This window comes from Myotis yumanensis, unplaced genomic scaffold (assembly GCF_028538775.1).
Source record: "Myotis yumanensis isolate MYYU_CA2020_CCGP unplaced genomic scaffold, mMyoYum1.0.hap1 SCAF_17, whole genome shotgun sequence".
NCBI lineage: Eukaryota > Metazoa > Chordata > Mammalia > Chiroptera > Vespertilionidae > Myotis > Myotis yumanensis.
This window is the reverse complement of record NW_027223768.1, coordinates 24,368,509-24,389,664: the sequence shown is the minus strand read 5'-3', so window position 1 is coordinate 24,389,664 and position 21,156 is coordinate 24,368,509. Positions and strand designations below refer to the sequence as shown.

Here is a 21,156-nt window from a genome sequence, read left to right as displayed (position 1 = left end):
AGTGCTGAGGCTTTGGTACCCGTGTTCCCTCTGCCTGGATCAGCCTACCCTCCACTTGCTTGCTCCTTGTTATCCTTAAGATCTCACCTGAAGTGAATTTCCTTCGAGAGGCCTTGGATAAAGTAGCTCCCCCAGTTTTTTTGTTTGTTTTTGGCCCCAATTCTTTCGGGCACTTATCTCAGTTAAGATTTCTTTATTTAATGTTAATAATTTATCTCCCAACTGGAGTCTGGGTCTTTGAGAGCAGGCACTGTGTCTACCTTGTCCACCATTTTTTCTCTAGAGCTCAATGCACAGGGATTGGCCACTCAACGTCTGCACTGTGAATGATGAATGAATGAATGAATGAGTGCACTGTTGGCAGCTCACCTTATCCTTCACCAGCCGGTAACATGCTGGACATTCCTGGCAGCCAGGCCAAGACCGATTGTAGAAATAGTTCTCTTCACATTGGTCACAGCGATTTCCCACAAAGCCTTCTCTGCATTCACAGCGACCATCGTCTTTGCACTGGAGTGAAAGAGACCCCTCAGGGTGGCAGTCACAGGCTGCAGAATAAAGGCAAAAAAAGGTCAGAATAAGGAAAAGAAGGAAGAGTGCATTTCCTCTGAACTCAGGCTACCAATAAACTGATTGTAGTATCATGACAAGTAGACTTTTTTTTTTTTTAACAAGCTACCTTAGGATTTAAATGGTGAAGTCCGCTTAGTTGAGAATACAGACATTTTTGTGACAAAAATAAATTTTAAAGTAAAATGTACATCCTTTGGAGGGCGACACGTTTCATGTCACTTAATAAATTACAGAAATTAGTCTCTTAAACTGATCAGGGCCCTTTCCGTGCACTTGGAGAAGGCATCTCCCCGCTGTTTAATATTTCTCTCACTAAGGAGCTAGAAAACCCAAACGCTGATGCTTATATTATATTATCTGCTGGTCTGTTTACTCACTTTGTTCTCTGAGCAGAAAGTCAATGACTTATGCTACGTTCCACAGGAGAAATGAAGGAATTCGGCAAGCAAAACCCACACTGTTCTGAGGCCTAATTCCAGGCAAGTGTTTATGCCAAGGAGCAGCAGCTGTTTACATGTAGCTGCACCAAAAGCGCCCCAAGGGTGGGAAGCAACTGCAGCCAGCAAGTCAACAAGCATGTTCTGAGCAGACTCCCTCTCCGTTTCATCGTCTGCACTAAGAATGTGATCAATGACATGTTTTACTGAGCACAGTGGGACACTCGGTAACCAAAGGGAGACTTTTCTTTGGAAAAATAAAAGACCGGCAGAAGGAAGAAATCAGGAACATGATAAAAGAAGACATAAAGAAGGTGGCTGCAAAGAAACCAGAGAGGCTCTCAATCCCCAGAGTTTGAGAAAAGGGTTATATTCACGGAATAAAGCACCGATGATGATTTAGGGACGGCCCTGGCTGTGAGCTGTCGGAGTTCTTTCTGGACGTACGGTCCCAGCTAGGATTAGGGGAGACCGAGAGTTCTATGCCATCGACGCCCCCTTACGTTTGCAGCCTTCGGGTCCAAAGCCAAAGTGGTTGACCTCACAGCGCTCGCAGTGCTGACCGGTGATGCCCGGCTGGCACTCACACTGGCCAGTGCGGATGTCACACTGTCCGTTGGTGGAACCCAAAGCATGGCAGTCGCACCTGAAATGAATACAGGACATTTCTCAGGTGAAAAAACAACAACACACAGAACAGACTTGAAGCAAACTTCTTTTTCCCCCTTTCAGCATAAAACTGATATAATTTGTAACAGAAAACAGAACGTTGAGGACTACTGAGCCCCTGAGGTTCAAGTAATTTTCAGGCGTTCTATTCGGAACCTCATTTCCTAAGCCAGCACACAAACACTTATTCCACCACTAAACCCACCACTGCCTGTGGCTCTCCGACCTGGTGCCTCCTAGGCCCCGACCAGGAGTTTTGACAACAAGAATTCCCCAACTGCCCCTCTGCAGGTCTGAGTCTAAACATCTCCGAAAGGACCTTGTCATTTGTGTATTTTTAAAATGCTGCTCTGGTGAGGATGCCCCAGCCGGGGCCACGGCACCCCGCCTTTCCCCCCATTAGCTTCATTAGAGCTCTCCAGTACTGCCTCCCGTGTCAGGCACCCGAGTAGCTCCTGAACAAAGTCAAGCCCACGACAACTCGTGAACATTCATCTCTTCCGATAAAAAGAGCGAAGATCACTTCTACCAAAGGCCCCTGACGCCTCACCTCTGGCAGCCCTGCCCGCTGTGCAGGTTGTAGAATCCAGGTTCACAAGCTCCACAGTCCCGGCCGGTGACGTGGGGCAGACAGTCGCACTGGCCGGTCACGGGGCTGCAGCCGCTGTGCTGCCGCGAGGTCCCGTAGGGGTTGCAATCGCAGGCTAAGGCGGGAAGAGAAAGAGACGGCAAAAGAGTCAACTCACCCAAGAGAAACACAAAAATGCAAACTTTACAAAGAGACTCTTTAGGTGTGTGTTGTCCAGTGCAGGAGCCACCGGCCACCTGTGGCTGTCGAGCACTTGAAATGTAGCTGCTCTGAACGGAGATGCTGGAAATGTGGAGTACACACTGGATTCTGAAGACTTGGTGTGGGGGAAAAACATACATCTCAGTAGTGTATTATTACTGGTTACTTGTTGAAATGATAACATATGTTAGCTATATTAGGTTACATAAACTATATTACTAAAATTAATTTCACCTGTTTCTCTTTACTTGGATGTCTCTACTAGAAAAATATAAGTTACATAAGTGATGCGTGGCTATTTCTATTGAGCGGTGCAGCTTCAGACCAAACAACTATAAATATTTAAAGAGACCGACCACACAGCGAGTTCTCAGACTGAGTACAATTGGGACAGCATCTGGCCGAGGGCTGATCACCTTTGCATTTGTCTGCCGGATTGGGAGCCAGCGGATTTCCAAAAAAGCCGTCTTTGCACCGGTCACAGTAGAAGCCGGCGGTGTTGTAGATGCACTTCAGGCATTCTCCCGTCAGGCGATTGCAATTTCCAACTGCGTTGGGATCGATGTTGGCGTTGCATTGGCACAGCCGGCAAAGCCTCACGGGGCCGTGTGTCCCCTGAGGGTCTCCAAAGTAGCCATCATCACAGAGCTCACATCTCTTACCTGTGCACGACACAATCGATGTTAAGAAAGAAAGGCCTTAGGTATTTCCGGTGCTACTGGTCATGAAGAGTCTGCTTACAAATTAACCTGGTGGCAAACAGCCTAGTGTAACCACTGACTGGGAGGCAACATGGCGCAGTGGACGTGGCTCCGGCCTAGGAGAGCAGAGGACCGGGGCTGCGGTCCTGGCACTGTGACCTTGGGCACCTCTCCAGTTCCTCACCAGAAAGTAGCACCTGGTTTGCCTACTTCAGCTCAATTGTTCTGAGGATTACCTGAAATCATACACTGAACATGCTTTGTAGGTGAGCCGGGCTCAGGGTTCATTGACCTCTCCATTCCCAAGGGCTGGCACATTCATCTGTTTGCTTTGATGATGATATTAAGAGAAATGAAAAGTGACTCTTGATACCATAAACCTCCTATACAACAGGGTGAGTAGGATCATTCTCTTAAAAAAACAAAAGGCTAATCTTTGAGCAGCATCAACTAGCACAGAAACTGAGCATTTTAGAAGGGAATCTGGAGATCATTTGCCACCCACTTCTATCATAGCTAAGGGATCAGAGAGAGAGGTTAAATTACTTGCCCACAACCAAACAGCTGATAGGTAGTGAGAGAGACGGAGCCAGAATTCAGGGCTCTTCCTACCCACCAAACTCATGACTCTGTGAAGTAGGGAGAGATGACAGTGATGTGGACCAGGGTGGTGGCGGCAGAAGAAGTGAAACGTGGTTAGATTTAGGTAGAACCAGTAACACTTGCTGGCTGACTGTCCGGGAATCAAGGAAATGCCTAGGATTTTAGCCTGAGCAATGAGGTGGAAGGTAGTATTTTTACTGAGATGACCAAGATTGGGGAGGGAACAGGGTTGAGATAGGAAAAAGAAGAAATCAAAGATTTAGCGTGGATTTGCTTAAATTTGAGATTCCTTTAGCCATCTGAACCAAGACCACAGAAGAAAAGAATCAGAAGATTCAAATTAGCAAGACCTGGAGAGAATTTAGTAAAGATACCTTCTACCCAGGTATGGGCAGAGTATAGGGAAACCACAGGAGAGTGTAGCACGTGGGACAGTAACCGTGGGGTTGATGGGCTCCATAACCTGGTCTTCAGGGGTGGGTGGAGGAAGTAGTTACCAGAACCCAATATAATTCCTAACTTTACTAGAAAGGGCTGTTTGGAGAAGGCTGCCAGTAGCTGAGAACTATGATTAAGGTCACCAAACCATGAGGATCCTACAGAGAAAGAGCCTCAGAACAAACACTCCATATTCACCAGGGGGGCTGCCATTCGATGTGGTGCATGCAGGGCTCGTGAGAGTAGAGACAGAGGAAGGATGGAGGGGGAGGAGCATATGGAGGGCTTTCAGCCACCACCCACGTGGAGATGGTAAATAGGTAGCCGGTGCTCAGGGCAGCAAGGTCAGGGCTGAAGATACAGATTTTGCAGCTGTAACAGAGAGGCTTTGAATCCTAAAGATGGGGTCTACTCACCTGAGGGGAGACTATAAAATTGACATGAAAACCCGAGGTCGAGAATCAGAAGTGATCAAAGGAGACCCAAGAGAAGAGAGGAAGGAGGAAACCAAGGAGAGGGAAGTGTCCAAAAAGGCAAGAGGAGAAAATGTTTGGAGCAAAGTGAACAGTCAACAGTGCCCAGTGTTGCTGAGACCCGGCCAGAGGAGGACTGGCCAGTGCAGGTGGCTAAGGAAGACCACTGACAAGGCGAACAGAACAGAAAATGTGGCTGGGCTCGGGCAGGAGGGGAAGAAACAGGATGCTGAGAGGAGAGGTAGCTGGGGGCCTTCTGGTCTCTGATACACATAGTTGCCAGACCTGCACCTGAAATCCTTGTCCAGAATTAGCTTGAAGACAGCATTTCAGTTCTGCTTTTTCATTAGATAATTTAGCTATCTAGATGGGATCCACATTTAAAATGCTTTGCAACCTGTTTTGAATAAAACTTAACTTAAAAAATCTGGTGGAAAACCTAAAACAGAACTACATGGTAGCCCATGAAAAGCTCTCACTCCAAAATACCCTCTGGCAGCTACAGTTCATCTACCCTTTGTCTTAGAGTCTAGGATGCCGGTTCAGATCCTGGCTGTACTATTTACCCGGTGTTCGGCAGGTTATATGCCTTTTTAGCCTTAGTTTTCCTTACCATCCCTCCCAGCAATGGGAGAGGTGTCCTTCTTTCTTCTCCTTTACCACATGTGTGCATCCCTCCGTCTGAACTAACCACACTGTATTAAAATTATCTCTGCTTCCCTTCATACTTTTAGCCCCTGAAGAGTAGGGACCATCCATTAATCATTTTTATATTCCCAATGCCATGCACTCAAAAACTGGTTGAAAAAAGACTATTATTATTGATTTATCTCAAAAGATTGTTTTAAAAATTAAATGTGAATGCAAACCACGTTAGGATCTCAGTGATTACCAAGAGTTATTTATATTCAATAGTGTCCTAAATGAATTGCATCTTACCTTGTATCTGCAATCTCTATTCATTTATTCAATAATTATTTGCATTCATTCAACAAACACGCATTTTGAATGCTATATTCTGAGTGTTAGGGATACAAAAGTGAATAAAATAGATAAAGGTCCCTGCTCTCATGGAGCTTAAACTGGGGGTGGAGGAGTAGAGGGGAAGATAGACAATAAACAAATGAATAAACATGAAAATATCAAATGATTAAAGAATGCTATGGGGGAAAAAAAAGTAAAGAAGATAAAGGAATAGAGTGAGAGCATTTTTACAGAGGCTACGCTGTTTTTTAGTGCCATCTACACCCTAATGAACATCCTCAAGAACTACTATAGATCATTCCCTTCAAGCCAGGTGGTAACTAATGAGACAAATATACTTGCCAAGCTTTGTGTGAGAAACACCTGATTAGAGACCAACATGTTTATAACATTTCCCAAGATCTCTTATTTTACACTCCATTTCTCTGTTAAAGCATCCCAAACTGTCTTAATCCACCATTGGTATCCTTTAGTATAGACATGAGGACAACTCCACTATGCTTAACTGTTTCGTTTTTGCAATTGCCATCTACCCAGTGAAACAACAAAATGAGTAAGGGGCTCTACCATCAAACGTTATATTAAGTACATCTACGAGTAGATACTATACATGGGATACTTGCTAGATCCTATGCCTAAAAGGCACTAAGCACCTGGGGTAGGAGGGCAGGGAGGGCCCATTGGAAAGCCTTCCTGGGAAAGTGCTGTTTCAACCCCACCTCCCAGATGAGACAGGCGTTGGCCAGGAAAAGGGAGGTTTGTGTAGGAGAGAGTGGGGTGAGCACTCTAAAAGAGAACAACAGACGCCGGCCAAAGAGTCCGGCACATCTGAGCGACGACGACGAGAAGCCCAGGAGGACTGGAGCAGAGCGCGGGAGTGGGTGATGGGGAATGAGGATGGAAAGTCTGTCTGCGTGAGACTCTGTTGGGTCACTGATTTTTTTAAAAAGCAGGAAAGAGTCAAAAATATAAAGTTCTACACTAATTTCCACTCCTTATTTTCCCAACTATCTTACGCAAATGATCGCGTCTCTGTGTTGCAATGCCCTGGTGCTCGGGGAGGAGTCAGTGGAGCAGGGAGGGAGATGGGGTGTTTGGATGCTTCCCAATGATTAAAGAATGTTTTGATGAAACACAAGAGATACAGATGATTAGCTCAGTGTTCTGGTCTCTCACTTATTTTTATGCTCTGTAGCAACGTCTTTGGAACAAAAGGCTTGTAATGGAGTCCAAGGCTTGTAATGGAGTCCTGGCCAGAACCTCTCTGATACGTGGAGGCCGAAGTCAATGTGAGAAAAGAAACGATCACCAGTGAGCCTTGGTCTCCTTGGGCAGCCAGCCTGGGTGGGCAGTTCCTTGAGTAGCTAGGAAAGACCTAGTTTTATGTTTTCATCAGAAAGAAAGAAACTCAGAGAATGGGAATACTGGCCTATCCAAAGCTATAAAAAAATGAACATGTTTTCCCAACAAATGTGATGGGCTCTGATACTCTGAAAGAACAATTTGGAGAAGGGATATAAAACAATTGTTTTAATAACCACTTTATCTCAAGAAGCCCTGGATAATGGCCCCACAAACTAAAAACCAAGTTGTTTTGGTTTTCATCTTATGTGGGGAGTATACTATAGAGATCATCATCTTTGGAGCCAGAACACCTGGGCTGAAATTCTAGCTCCTCCAATGATGAGCCTGCAGGCTTGGTCATGTAACCTAGTGTCTCGGTGCCTCAGTTTCCTTAGCTGGAACATGGGATGATAGCAGAACCTACCTCATAGGGTTCTGAGGATTAATGAGGCAGGAAAGTACCTGGCCATGAATATGTTAGCTATTGTAAGTATCTGATATGCATTTTATAAGTCTATAATCAATCTGTTTCCTACAAAATGTTTTCTACTAGGAAAACTGTAATCATTGAGCCAGACAAAAATAATCCAGACACTTCCAAAGCCCTTCTTCTCACAGTGTTTCTAAAGGATGGACACTGTGAGCAGGGGGAAAGAGCAGACTCACCGGTGGTACCAGTAGGACAGTTGGTGCACACCACCTCCTGTGTTGTAGGGACAACAGCACAACTTGAGCCCCCGGGACACGGGCAGGGCTGGCAATCAGAGGAGGTGCCCGCGGTTGGATCTCCATAGTACCCGTCACTGCACTTCTCACAGTTGGGGCCGGCTGTATTGTCTCTGCAGTTACAAACACCTATTTGGAGAGCGGGTGTGAGAAACAGACAAAGGAGACAATGAGGATTTCCTACCCATCTGCTAAGGGGAATTTAGGTCGAGCAGCCCCCAAAGAGCATCCGCTCACCTGTCTCAGGGTCACAGGTCTCACTGTGTCCATTGCAGGTACAAAGCACACATGGACTATATGGCCCGAGACTCGGGGTTTCTCTTCTGTAGCCCGGGATGCACATCTCACAAAACTGCCCTCCGTATCCCACAGGACAGGTGCAGGTCTCCACCCAAGTTGCAGGGACCCCTGGCCCAGGACGAGCAGTAGCCAAGGTGACATCATCCAAATATCCAGCACCTGTGTGGGGTGTGGGAAAGAGAATCACTGAACTGGCTTCCATTTTGCAAAAGCTCAAGAGAAGTCAGTAACATTAAAGGTAACCAAAGCCAAACTCCCAGAGACAAGCAACCATCAGTTTAATTCATTTACTGAAGAAGATAAGTAGACAATAGCATTTAGAATAATCATGCGGTAGCTGGTGCTGTGTCTGGGATACAGCAAACTTATTTTTAAACACACACTGAGACTGGTGGCTTTTACAGTTCTCCCAATCACCAATATAAAAAATGAAAAGCACTGGACCATAATCCAGAGCAAGAAGAGAGAAGAGCAAGACTATGGAGGACAAGAAGATTTTAGGTCTGCAGTCAGCAAGCAGTGTTTTTATTCTCCTGTGACAAAAACAGGTACTGACTGTAGAGTTCAAAGACAAGACAGCAGGGAAAGCACCTGTCAACAAGTACCACTCCATTCTATTTTTTTATACCCTGCACAAAACAGCAAAAATAAACACACAAGTTCTAATACTCAGGGCTACTTCAACATGTATGCAAAGATTCCAAAGCCATTATGCCATATATCACAATGCTTTCCCCTTTCCAGAAGGAAAAAAAAAGAGGAAGCCTTACACTGACTTAGACCAATGGTTCGTCCAACCCCACAGTGCCTGTGATGGTCTCAGCTGGAGCATCCCATGGAAGAGGCAGGAACTGATGATGTCATCAAGTTTCCCTTTAATTTCCATCCCACTCCTGTCTCTGGCAGTCTATCTTTCAAGTGTATTTCCCCATGTTATGAAATATCACTGGCTGCTTATATAATTCTTAAAAATTGACAACCTGAGGCTGAAGGATATCTCTTCTGTTATTGACTTGAACTTAGTTAACTTTCAATATGTTTATGGGGTTTTTCAACAATTAGATCATGAGATACTTTTCCACTGGCTAATGTGCTTCCAACTCTAAACATTCTTAAGTCTCCCATGCTAAAAGTACTCCTCCTCCCATCTGGTCCCCACTCCCAAATTATGTATAATCCATCTCTTTTCCTTCCCTTATAGCCAAACTTCTTAAAAGAATAACCTTTACTTTAACTTCTTGACCTTCAAATTACTATTGGGACACTGCACTCTAATTTCAGTTTCAACACTTCTTTAAACACACACACACACACACACACACACACACACAAAACTCCACCTCATCAATGATTCCTTAGTCACCCAACCCAAAATCCAATGGTGTTAACTTCTTAAACTTGTTAATTGTTTCTCCTCCTCAAATTTTTTTTCTCTTTTGAGGCTCAGGGTATGGTCCTTAAATAATTGTTTCCCGAATTGCATGCTCTTTTTCTTTTTTCCAAGTTTCCAAGTTTAAAATTACTACCCATGCATTGACAACCTTTCAGTTCTAGATCTCCAGTCCAAATTTTTTCCTAAGCCCCAGATCCATGTTTCTAACTACTACTTATAAGATATTTTCATCTGGATATTCATGAAAGTCACATCCAAGGAGTTGAGGGCATTGTGCTAAGTGAAATAAGTCAGACAGAAAGCGAACACTGCATGATCTCACTTACACTCGAAATCTTTAAAAAGAAAACAAAAAGAGAAAGAAACAAAACAAAAGAAACCAAAACACTTACCTCACAGCTACAGAGAACAGAGATTGGTGGTTTACGAAGTTCCAGTTATAAAATAAAATAAATCATGGGGATGTAATGCAGTGTGGCAGCTACTGCTGATAATACTGTATTTTGCATATTTGAAAGTTGCTAAGAGAGTAAATGTTAAAAGTTGCCATCACCAGGGGGGAAAAAAAATTCTGTAACTATGTGTGGTGACGGACATTAACTGTACTCATTGTGGCAATCATTTCACAATATGAACAAATATCAACTCATTATGTCATGCACCTAAAACTAATACAATGGTGCATGCCAATTATGCCTCAATAATAAAAAAATCCACACACCCAAGCTGCTGATGCCACTCTCAGTGCCACCTCATCACTGACTCCCCTGCGCCAGTTCTACCTTTCTACAGAAACAGGTCTTCGTTAAAAGGGACATCTGTAATACTTTCAATAATAAAAATGAATTTTCAAAAACAATGCAAAAAATTTTTATAGGAAAAAAATTTGAAAGGCATACTTAAAACAGCTTTATCTCAAATTATAACAAATGTTCATTCAGTAATTTTTAATTTTCTATAATTAAGCCAACAGATAAAAGACTTGAGAATTACAGAACAATAAATTAAAAAAAATTGAGGTTATTAAGTCATATGAGCCAGTAAAATTATATTTAGAAATTTTGGAAGAATCTATTTATATGTAATGTAATCGGAATAGGCTTATCCATTATAAGACAGTAGTATTTACTAATTTTAGTAATTTTTCTCCAGGTTCTTAAAAGTGATTAAAAATACTTTTTTTTTTACACATAACTCATGTATATAGTTCATACCACTTCTTTAGGATAAGCTTTATAGCATTAGGACTTTAGAGATACCCTTTTGCATATTAAGGATCCTAATCATATTAAACAGCTCTTCTACGTTATATCATAACTTACTTCTCTCACTGTATGTCCCACGGATCTTGATAGAAGTTAAGTTGTTAAGGAGCTTTTGAAATTCGAAAGGGGTAAGAGTAGGCCTCCAAGGGTAATCTGTTGCTTCGTGGAGCCTGGAGAGAAAGAAGGGGCCCCATTAACTTCTGTGAGGACAATTCTGGGGGCTGAGAAAGCATTTCTTCTTCATTTAGGCCGCCAACAATGCAAAGCTCCATCAATGTGACCAAGTCAGTAATTGGTCTGCTGGTTTGACAGTGCAGGTGACAAGGGTACAGGGGACACAGGGAAGGCTCCCTTTTACAAAGGCCCCTTATACCCCAAAGTTTCTCTTCAACATTCACCTTGAAGCCTGGAGAAGCTCATATAAAGAAACCACTTCTGGTCAAGTCACACTTTACAACGAAGAGGACCTTACCTGAAGACGTATTTCACAGTGGTCTCACTTGGATAGGAATTGCCCTGTGCGATCAAGGGCACGGACACTCTCAGGCCAGCTCCCTCGAGCACCACGTCTTCTGCAGAGAGGCGAGTGTCTCGCCTGTCCACTCGAAAGGAGAAGGAGAGGTTCTGACCATAGCTCATCACCTGCTTGCCCAAGAACTTGGCTGGAATGCAGAAACATGGGGCAAGGATGTGAGAATGAGACTATAGAGGAGCACACCCCAGCCAGGCTGCTTTCTGGCCTCACTTACCAGGAGCAATGAAGTACCTAGGAAAGTAGCTGTCTGAGATGACGGCGATGTCTTGCCTTTCAGAGGACCACTCCAGGGATGATTCAGAGCCGTCCCTCTGCTCTGCATGCCACCCATCCTCATCTGCAAGCAGAGGACAAAAACACAAGTGCTGTGACATTGTAAACACCCTGAATTCACCTTTATGGACCACAAACACATATAAAAAGTATAGGGAGAGCCCTAGCCGGTTTGGCTCAGTGGATGGAGAGTTGGCCTGCGGACTGAAGGGTCCCTGGTTCGATTCCGGTCAAGGGCACATGCCTAGGTTGTGGGCTCGATCCCCAGTAGGGGGCGTGTAGGAGGCAGCCGATCAATGATTCTCTCACACCATTGATGTTTCTATCTCTCTCTCCCTCTCTCTTCCTCTCGAAATCAATAAAAATATATATTTTTAAAAATCTTAAAAAAAAGTATAGGGAAACACAGCAATGAATAAATGAATCCTACAACAGTACCTAGATATGCTATACCTCTGAAGTTAATTTTTGCTTTATTTTATGTAACATTTAACTATGGTGGATTCTAAACTCATGTATGTTTTCATAAAGTATGGCATCGGGAATATAGTCAGGAATATTGTAATGACTATGTATGGTGTCAGAGGGGTACTAGATTAATTGAGGTGATCACTTCGTAAGTTATATGAATTCCTTTTTTTTTTTTAAATATATATATTTTATTGATTTTTTACAGAGAGGAAGGGAGAGAGATAGAGAGTTAGAAACATCGATGAGAGAGAAACATCGATCAGCTGCCTCCTGCACATCTCCTACTGGGGATGTGCCCGCAACCCAGGTACATGCCCTTGACCGGAATCGAACCCGGACCTTTCAGTCCGCAGGCTGACGCTCTATCCACTTAGCCAAACCGGTTTCGGCATGAATTCCTAATCACTATGCTGTACACCTAAAACTAATATTATATTGCATGTAAACTGTAATTGAAAAATAAAGTTTTTTAAATTACTAACTTCAAAGAGAAACTATATATGATGATAAAAACAAACAAAAAACCCCCAAGCAAGAAAGCCAAATAAAAAATCATATTCATTAAAAAACATGAAGTGTTGCTACCATAAAAAAAATCCTCCAAGAGTTACTGATTTTTTAAAAATACTGTACGTCTAGTTGCACATTTTGGGGACAGAAGAAAAGGTCTAAATTACCAGTCTGAAAGGTCGAGGTTACAGAGTAAACACTGTAGCCGACGGCGTTCGTGCAGACAGAAGAATGCCCGTAGCAGAAGCAGGGTGTGCAGCCTCGGGGATTAGATGGTTCCAGATTAAAAAATCCAGGTTTGCATCTGAAAAAGATTAAGGTACAATCAGGCATTTTTTTGTGTGCTTGAAATACGATAACAGAGAAAGCGCAATCCAGCTGGAGAAGGAATGAGCTACCTCTCACAGTTGAAGCCTTCAACGTTGTCTTTGCAAACACACCGCCCTGTCTCGACGTTACATTCATCTGTGCTGCCGGAAGGGTTACACGCGCATGGCCTGTTGGGTGGAAAATGAATAAAACAATGAGAGAGGAGACAGGAGCAAAGAAATTCCACTCTTAAAGTCAACCTGTTGGTTTACATGTTAATGACAGTAATAATACCTAACTGATGTCACTTTTATACTTGGATCTGGTTTCAATCCAGGATACCCATTACATTTAATATGTAAAACTCTGCTTAATCTCTGTGCACACCGATCCTGGGTCATCATTACAGCCACAAGTCTTGAATCTCGCGGACAATTATTTTGGGGGAAATGTTTATACGGCCACAGATAAGCCGCAGGTCTATCATTAGGAATCAGCTCCATTTAGGTTGTGCCCTTGTTTTGGTGTTGAAAGGTCTCACCTGCACCCTGCCTCCGTGAGAGAATGGAACCCAGGCTGGCAACGGTCACACTTGTCGCCCATCACTCCCGGCTTGCAGCTACATCGGCCATAGCTGTCGCACTGCGTGCTGAGGGAACCTAAAATGTAAAAAGCATGTCAACCACCCGGTGAGTCTACAATATTACGTGTCAACGAAGAAAAGAAGAGAAAATTGGTAACTTAGAACAATGCCCGAAAACCAATACGCAATCTCCAGATGGTTACGGAGGAAAAAGGGTGAAATTTTAAATCAGAATTCTCTCAAAATCAGATCCCTGTAAGCCATTACATGTTACCTTTCCAGACACTCCCCCCTGGACATCAATGTTGAAAACAATAACAGGTCACTCTGTTCCCAGCGGTAAACTGGACACAAGGCCCGTCCCTCCTCTGTGAGAAAGCTCTGGTTCCCTCAGGGTCATGCCGAGAACTTAAGTGTATACCGGCACGCACAACAAACACAAAGGTCAAACTCCTGCAAGGACAGAATGGACTGAGAGCACACCACCTCTGTGGACATATACTAACATGAAACAGCTCAAGCTCTCGAAGGATTTCAGACTAAGCAAAATCATGAACAAGGAAGAACTCACGAAGCAGCTAACCTTTCACCGTGGAGTTCAAATGCTCCCTAGGATCCTGTTGCTAATTATTTACAAAATCATTGCTCAGGCCACGCCCAGTTTTACACACACCCGAAAATCATCGGAAAGTCCAATGTGGTTAAAGAGAGTGGAGGTGGGGGGGACAGGCAGATCCTGAATCGTTGACATGTTATAATTTACGTGTTACAGTAATGTCCGCATTTTCATACCGAACCTGTGCACATGCCTAGGAAACAGCTTCATTTTCTGAGGCTACAGGAAATGCTTACTTTTGTGTGTGTGTGTGTGTCTTGAAACCCATCAGGCTGAAGCAGACATTGCCTGGCACTTACCCACAGGACTACAGTGGCACGGAGAGCAGGGCTCCGTGTTCCCGAGGCGGAAGAAGTTCTCCCGGCACTTCTCGCAGTGGGCGCCGTCGGTGTTGTCCTGGCAGTTGGTGCAGTGGCCACCGTGGCTGGTGGAACGGTATAGTTCAGGGTCAAAGTAGCACTCTCGTGATCGGCCATTGCAGTCACAGGCTGTCGGCCAAACACACAACTTAAGTGAGATCCATGTTCCTTAAGAACAGCATTTTTACAAGACCAACCGAACAAACAAACCTCAATTTCCCACATCTCTGTGACAGATAGTGTTAAAATAAGAATGACTGCCAGATGCATTGCTCATTAAGAAAAAGAAAACCAGTCTGTCAATAAAGAGTTTATACAGAAAAGGTTCATCCTGATCAAAAACAGCACCATCATAAAAGACAAGGAATTCCTTCTCTTAGGAAGGGATCTCCAGGTCATTGTGCATATACAAATAAAAGCCAAGTCAAATTACAATTTTTCTTTTTTTTTTTTTTTATTTGTCTAGACCATGCATGCAGAAGAGATGAAATGGTTACTCCATCTCAATTGACAATGGTCTAATGTTATTTTATCCCATGCGTATGACTGCTCATACCATTGAAAAGACTATAGCAGCCAATAAATGGGAAGAAAATGACAATTTTTCTGAATCTTTATTCTTCATCCTAATCCCAACTCCAAGAACATGTCAACGTAAACGCAGGTTTCAAGGCGCCTTAACGTTTCAGGCCTTAGATGATTCAAATACATTAAGATATGAACTTTCAAGGTGCCAGGTTATCTGCATATCCAGACTGGGCTAACCTGAGACCAAGGGGTTATAATTAGTGCTTCTGCAGATGGAAGCGGAATTAAAGCGAAATCTGGATCCAGTGGATCCATCCATCCACTGGGGAGCCTCAGCGCCAACTGCGTCATCTGTTAAGTAACTAATGATACCAACCCCTTCAGGGCACAACCATAGTTTAAGAACAAGTATCTGTAGTCACAGAAATCCACTGTATTTATATGCAGATGATTTTATCAGAATTATTGATTCTGCCCAAAGTATCTTTGATTTTACAGACAGTATCATGCACACTAAATAAAAATAAAGTTTTATTTAGAAAATAAAGTTTTTATTTAATAAAGTTTGATTTCAGAAAGATCAGGAAGTTGTTGTTTTAAAATATTTAAATCTACATATTTTCTTCCTTCATTTACAATCAGTTCTTTTATGATATACTTGAAAATTTTTTAGAAACTCGAATTACTGTCACCAAATTAGAGTTGTGTTAAGTAACTTTTATAGCTCCCTTCCCCTTCTTCAGTAGCTGTTTCTTTTCCCTCCAGCCTCCCTAGATGATCCCACAATCAACCCAGCCAGCCCCACCGGAACAGTCTGGTGCTTGGAGACTATGAGCCAGAACAATTCCCGGGTCTCCACTGTCCTAACCCAAGGGTTTTCAACCTTCTTCATCTTATGGCACACATAAACTAATCACTAAAATTCTGTCGCCACAGCTGTCACACTGCATGCTGAGGGAACACCAAAAATATATATTTTGCCAATCTGATAAAAAATATAGGTGTAATTTTGACTCATTCATACTGCACGGCTACTGTTGTGTTGGCTGGTGCCATTTTGTAATTTGACAACCTCAGGGAAAGAGGTCAGTGCCCTGACGAAGCAGTCAGGTACTGCACGTTCTGACAATTCTTGTGGCGCCCCGGTTGAAAATCGCTGTCTACCCCACAGCTCAAGCAGAGGCTGTGGCTCCCTCCTCAGCAGCTGGTAAGAGAGAAGGCAGCTGTCATTTCCTCTTCCGCAGCTCGAGTCCCTGGACAATACTGGACTACTGTCACAACCTCCAGAAACGTTGTTCTCTGAGGGGTCACAGGGCCAAAGGGACCGAGGAAGCAAGCAAAGTGGCTTAGCTCCTCATCAAAGTATCTGCCTACAGCATTCAGCTCATTTGCTCGAGGTAAGCTGGCGATCCAGGGTCTTCGTTGTTCTCATAATGTTCCTGGACAGACTCTAAATATTGCCCACGTCATTAAACAGAATACTTGCTAAACACAGGTGTACATTTACTTCGGTGGCACACCTTAGGAATATTTCATTCTTTCTCTTGCCAGCCTTTAGCATGTAGCTTCCAACACTGGATATGACAGTTCAGTAAAATAACTAAAGAAGCCCAAGCAATCGTTTAGGAATGCTGGAGGAGGCTGTAAAGTTAATCTGCAAATCTGGGATTTGTTGAGGGAAAGAAAAGATGAATAAGGAGATCTGCTCTGGGCAGCTAATAAAATTAGTCATAAGATATCAATTCTTTCTCAAGGCTTCTGCCAACAATTCCTGCAAGTTCACAGGGTCCGCTTTCTTATTCAATTCATTCCCAAGAGAATATGATAAGGGACACTTATAAGGACATGAGAAAATTACAGCTGCTTTAAAATTTTCTTAAGTCCTTGGCCAGTCATAATTATATGATTTCATGGTTCCTTTCTCCTGAGATGCCTTTCCCTATCTGTTCAGAATAAACAAAGATGTTGTGAAGGAACAAACAACGTGTTATCTTCTCCAGTTCGCCCTTCCCTCGGAATTCTAGTGTCTACTCTTCCTCCCAAAGCTTCCGCCTCTGCCTGAGGGGAATCAGAAAGTTCTCCCCACTGCGCTCTTTAGTGACACCGAGGACAAGTACTTTTCTAATAAATAAGCTTTTGAACGGCAGTCTTAGTCCAGAACTCATTGTAACCGACACATGTTAATCAATGACCTTAGCTCTTGAGCACTAGTCGGAAGAAGACTATTTTAAAGGACAGCAAAGAAAAGAACTGGAGAAATCGTATGTTAGAGCTGACCGCGCTGGCCCGGTATCTGGATCTAAGCACAGTGCCCAGCGTCGAGGATGCTGCTCCCATCCTGGTGTGTGCGCTCAGGAAGGAAACGCACAACCAGCACGGTTTATGTTGACAGCCAATCGCCCTCATCTGTGATGTTCCTCTGACATCCACGCCCCACGCTTTCCAAGTATGAAAGAAGCACTGCCTTTCGTTGTTTTCCTTTCGAGGAGGCGTAAATGCAAGTCACCCATTCCTTCCTCCGCCCCTGAGAGATCAGATCTCGAGACAACTGAACGGGCCCGGCGCCACGGGGCACTCACGCAAGCATTCGCTGGCACTCTCGGCAGTCGCCCTCCTCCACGGCCGGTCGTTGAAGAAGGGGAGACACTTTTCACAGTCGACCCCGTAGGTGTTATGCTTGCAGTCACACACCAGCTTGTTATGCTCGTTCTTCACACACTCGCTCGCGTGTCCGTTACACTTACACCTGGGGAGAGAGAAGAGACGCTCAGAAACAGGACACAGCTCGAAAGCCCCAGGAATGGATGCAGAAAAAGGATGGACATGGGGAACCAAAAACAACCTCTGAATATGCTTGAGATCTCCATTCAAAACTGGAAACTGAGGCACGGAACAAGATTAGGTAAGGGCTGTTTGAGTTTTCAGGTATGAGGAAAAAGTAAACAGGAGAAAAAGAAAAAAGGTGACTTTATTTAACAGGGGATGGGGCATTAACCAGGCGCGAGAAGAAAGCCCCTAACAATATCAGAGGACGTCTGTAGCATCAACTTCCTGAAGTCAAATGTGTGGGCCAAGAGGCAGCCAAGTGCACTGGTTAGGAAGAGCATGGATTCTGCAGCCAGGCTAGGCTGCTGGGTTTCGAGCCCCGCCCTGTGATTTGCCTGAAAAACAGGGAAGATGATAATGTCTGTTTCATAGGGTTCCTGGGAGGATCAAGAAGTTGCTTTATTCATATGCCTAGGATTGTGTAGGCACATCACAAGTCAATAATTATGTCAGCAATTATCTGCCATAATGATTTTAAAGTATTCTGATCTGAGGGCAGCAAGGCACATTAGATACCTCATGACCAGATAGATCTCTCTCTGGTGGCCTTTTATTCCCACAAGTTGCTTGGGGTAAGAATCCTTGCAGGATCCTCTAGATGCCGGTAAAGCCATAAACTAAGAACTCGTGGAAATCCCCATGAACACCAATGCGTGCTCTGGTGCGCTGAGTTTCCCTCACTTGCTTCCTTGAAGAGAGCCATCAGTTCCATAGCTTCTACTACCACTTAAAAATACACCCAAACATTTCTGGAACATCTACAGCATAACCAGATGAGTCACAAATTTATATCTCCAGCTCTCATGTTTCTCCCAAACTCCTCGACGGCTGCACAAATTTAGTCGTCCTCCGTGACCTACAACTTTACATGTCTACATCCAAACTCATCGTCTTCCCAATGAACTCATCTTCTTTATTTACTCTGTTAATGGTACCACGATGCTCCTGATCACTAAACCTTACAATCATCATGACTAAATCCTGACAATTCTTTCTTCACAATAAAATGCACCTAAATGTTCCCTTCCATTCTACTGCCACCACCCTAATGTCAGGTGTTTGTCAGCTATCACCTAGCTCACACAGCGTCGTAATAAGAATGGAAATTCTCTCGAGCATACTCTGCTCATAACTCATACATACATGCTCACAACTCATCTTCCTGATCTCACAGCCCTACTGCAAAAAAAGGATGACATGATTTCTCATTGGTGACAGTTTCCATCAGCTTTTCACTGAGCATCAACCCCTCCCCAGGAACACTGCATGCAAAAAAAAAAGTTTCTGCTCTTGAGACCTCATAGTTTAACAGGGGAGGTAAGTCCAAGATTCTTGCCTGCTGTGTAAAGTCTCTGGCTACCAGTCAATCTCTCTGGTTTACAACTCTACAAATTCACATAAGAGATTTTCCTTAAGCCAAGTAGGCTTATACACTGCCAACTCGAAACTTTTTTCATGACCTGCTCATCCTTCTGTACCAACCCAGACATCCTTCCCACTCATCCTAATCCTACCCGTTCTTCAAGACCCAGCTCCGAGCCCATCTGCTTCTCTAGCCTGACAGTTCTGCAGCATTCTCTGGCATATGGTATCTTTTTATCTAAAACATGGGGCTATACCAGTATTTACTTTTTCACATATTCATACATTGGCCAGATGTATTGCTCATTAAGAAATGGATTGCTCATTCCTATACAGGAATGTTGTGTAGGATCCTAGAAGGTCCAGTTTTTATCCGTAGGTGCATGTCAGCCCTACAGTTCCTCTGGAGCAGCATAGTTCCTATCTATTATAGAGCTTTGCACTTATATTCTCAATAAGAATTCACGAAGGGGACTGATTTGACAAGGTTTTAGAAAACCTACCTACTTATTACTTTGTTTTCACGATAATGAGAAGGTCTAACAACATTATTAATGCAGTTGTAAACAGTTGCTGCATTCACTTCTAAACCAAAGCTCGGATCCCTTCCAAAGAGGTTAATAGTTTACTTACCTACCACCTACGGAAAAATCAGAGATGGCGTAATAATAGGACTTGAGAACTTTGGGGTCATTAAACACCTCGTCTCCGAAAGTGTTCAGGCGATTGAGAGTCACTCGGATGTCCGTGGCTGTTACCCACTCCTGTGAGAAAACAGAAAGAGAAAAAACAGCTAGTGGGACTGAAGATAAGAGACATAAATGGGACAACAGTGAATGTATCATTTAACTTATGTCCTCTTCTAGCATTAACTCAATTGTAATACTCAATGGTTCCTTTAATTTCTTGATATTTTTCTTCCTCTTGACTCTTCCCTTCTTTGTTCTAAGTTGCTACTTCACGGCTCAGAGTCCCCCAAAGCAGGAATAATACTAGTTTCTTCACAGGCCATTGAGAGGCTTAAGTGAAATATACTTCTAAATGCCTGGCATACACTGGATACTCAATACACATGTCCCTTCTCTCCACCCTCTATCCGCACCCCAAATCCAATCAGATATTAGCACGGAGCTCATGTGACGTCACACTGGTACAATACATGCTGGTAGTTGTTGTCTCCTCCTGCCCACTTGGCACCACCTATCGCTTCCTCCATAGCCAATCCACTCCGATAGGTCTGGGAGAGACATCCAAGTAGAAGCACTAAATCATTACACTGCCCTCAACCAATCAGAGTCAGTCTTTGCCTTGACCCTCTCCACAATTTCACTTCTCTGCGAGGCCTTCCTGGGCCACCCTACCTAAAACTGCTACCACCCCGAACGCCCGATTTCCTTTCCCTATTTTATTTATATTGTCTGTTTCTGACACCATCATCACCAAATTGTGAGCAGGAATTTTTTGTTTTGTTCACTGCCATTCCCCTAGCACAGGAGGTGCTCACATGGCATTTGCTGAGCAAATGAACAAATGGGAAGAAACTACAGCTGATCGACTTGGTAGGCGTACCATAACGGCCAAGGGTAAGAATGAAGGTTGTACAGTTTCCCCCTAGATTTTGTGGAATCAAAGCCCTTGTAATAAATGCCCTTTCACTGAGCTAATGCTAGTCAGGTGTTTACATCTGTGACAGACTGTTATACAAACGATGCCAACCCATTGTCACTGCCGGTGTCCCCACCCTGCGGAGCCCCTTTCCACATGGATTCTGGGCTTGGGCGTGTGATTTGCTTTAGCTGAGGGGACATCAGCAAATGTGACACGTGCAGAGGCTTGATAAGTACTTGTCACTGGGTCTTGCCCTCCTGGAATAATTCCACCATCACATGAAAAAGCCCAGACTGGCCTCCTTGAGGATGCAAGACCACAGGGAGAGAGAAACCCAGCTCCCAGATCACCTGCCGGCGAGTGAGCCCAAGGCAATACAGAATTAATGAGAAATAATAAATCATGGTTGTTTAAACAAAGACACCATCTCCATTTCAAGTCCTCTCCCGGGACTGCACTACAATCACCTACGGAGACATA

The 21,156-nt window shown here is 43.8% G+C and overlaps 1 protein-coding gene and 1 non-coding gene across 2 annotated transcripts in view; both read right to left on the bottom strand.

The window, feature by feature from the left end:
• Positions 1 to 21,156, bottom strand: part of LAMC1 (laminin subunit gamma 1) — a 106,031-nt gene that overhangs the window by 18,017 nt on the left and 66,858 nt on the right. Inside the window, exons 3-17 of the mRNA XM_070397159.1 lie at positions 19,702 to 19,832; positions 17,460 to 17,626; positions 14,293 to 14,481; positions 13,336 to 13,453; positions 12,884 to 12,982; positions 12,653 to 12,789; positions 11,446 to 11,568; positions 11,169 to 11,358; positions 10,754 to 10,866; positions 7,976 to 8,197; positions 7,679 to 7,867; positions 2,886 to 3,131; positions 2,230 to 2,383; positions 1,514 to 1,656; positions 370 to 548 (exon numbers count right to left, since the gene is read on the bottom strand). Of these exons, the coding sequence (XP_070253260.1) occupies positions 370 to 548; positions 1,514 to 1,656; positions 2,230 to 2,383; positions 2,886 to 3,131; positions 7,679 to 7,867; positions 7,976 to 8,197; positions 10,754 to 10,866; positions 11,169 to 11,358; positions 11,446 to 11,568; positions 12,653 to 12,789; positions 12,884 to 12,982; positions 13,336 to 13,453; positions 14,293 to 14,481; positions 17,460 to 17,626; positions 19,702 to 19,832 (2,400 nt within the window). The remainder of the gene's footprint in view (positions 1 to 369; positions 549 to 1,513; positions 1,657 to 2,229; positions 2,384 to 2,885; positions 3,132 to 7,678; positions 7,868 to 7,975; positions 8,198 to 10,753; positions 10,867 to 11,168; positions 11,359 to 11,445; positions 11,569 to 12,652; positions 12,790 to 12,883; positions 12,983 to 13,335; positions 13,454 to 14,292; positions 14,482 to 17,459; positions 17,627 to 19,701; positions 19,833 to 21,156) is intronic.
• Positions 14,809 to 14,943, bottom strand: LOC138996484 (small nucleolar RNA SNORA20). Its single transcript, XR_011468778.1, has one exon. It is a non-coding gene; the product is annotated as a small nucleolar RNA SNORA20 (small nucleolar RNA).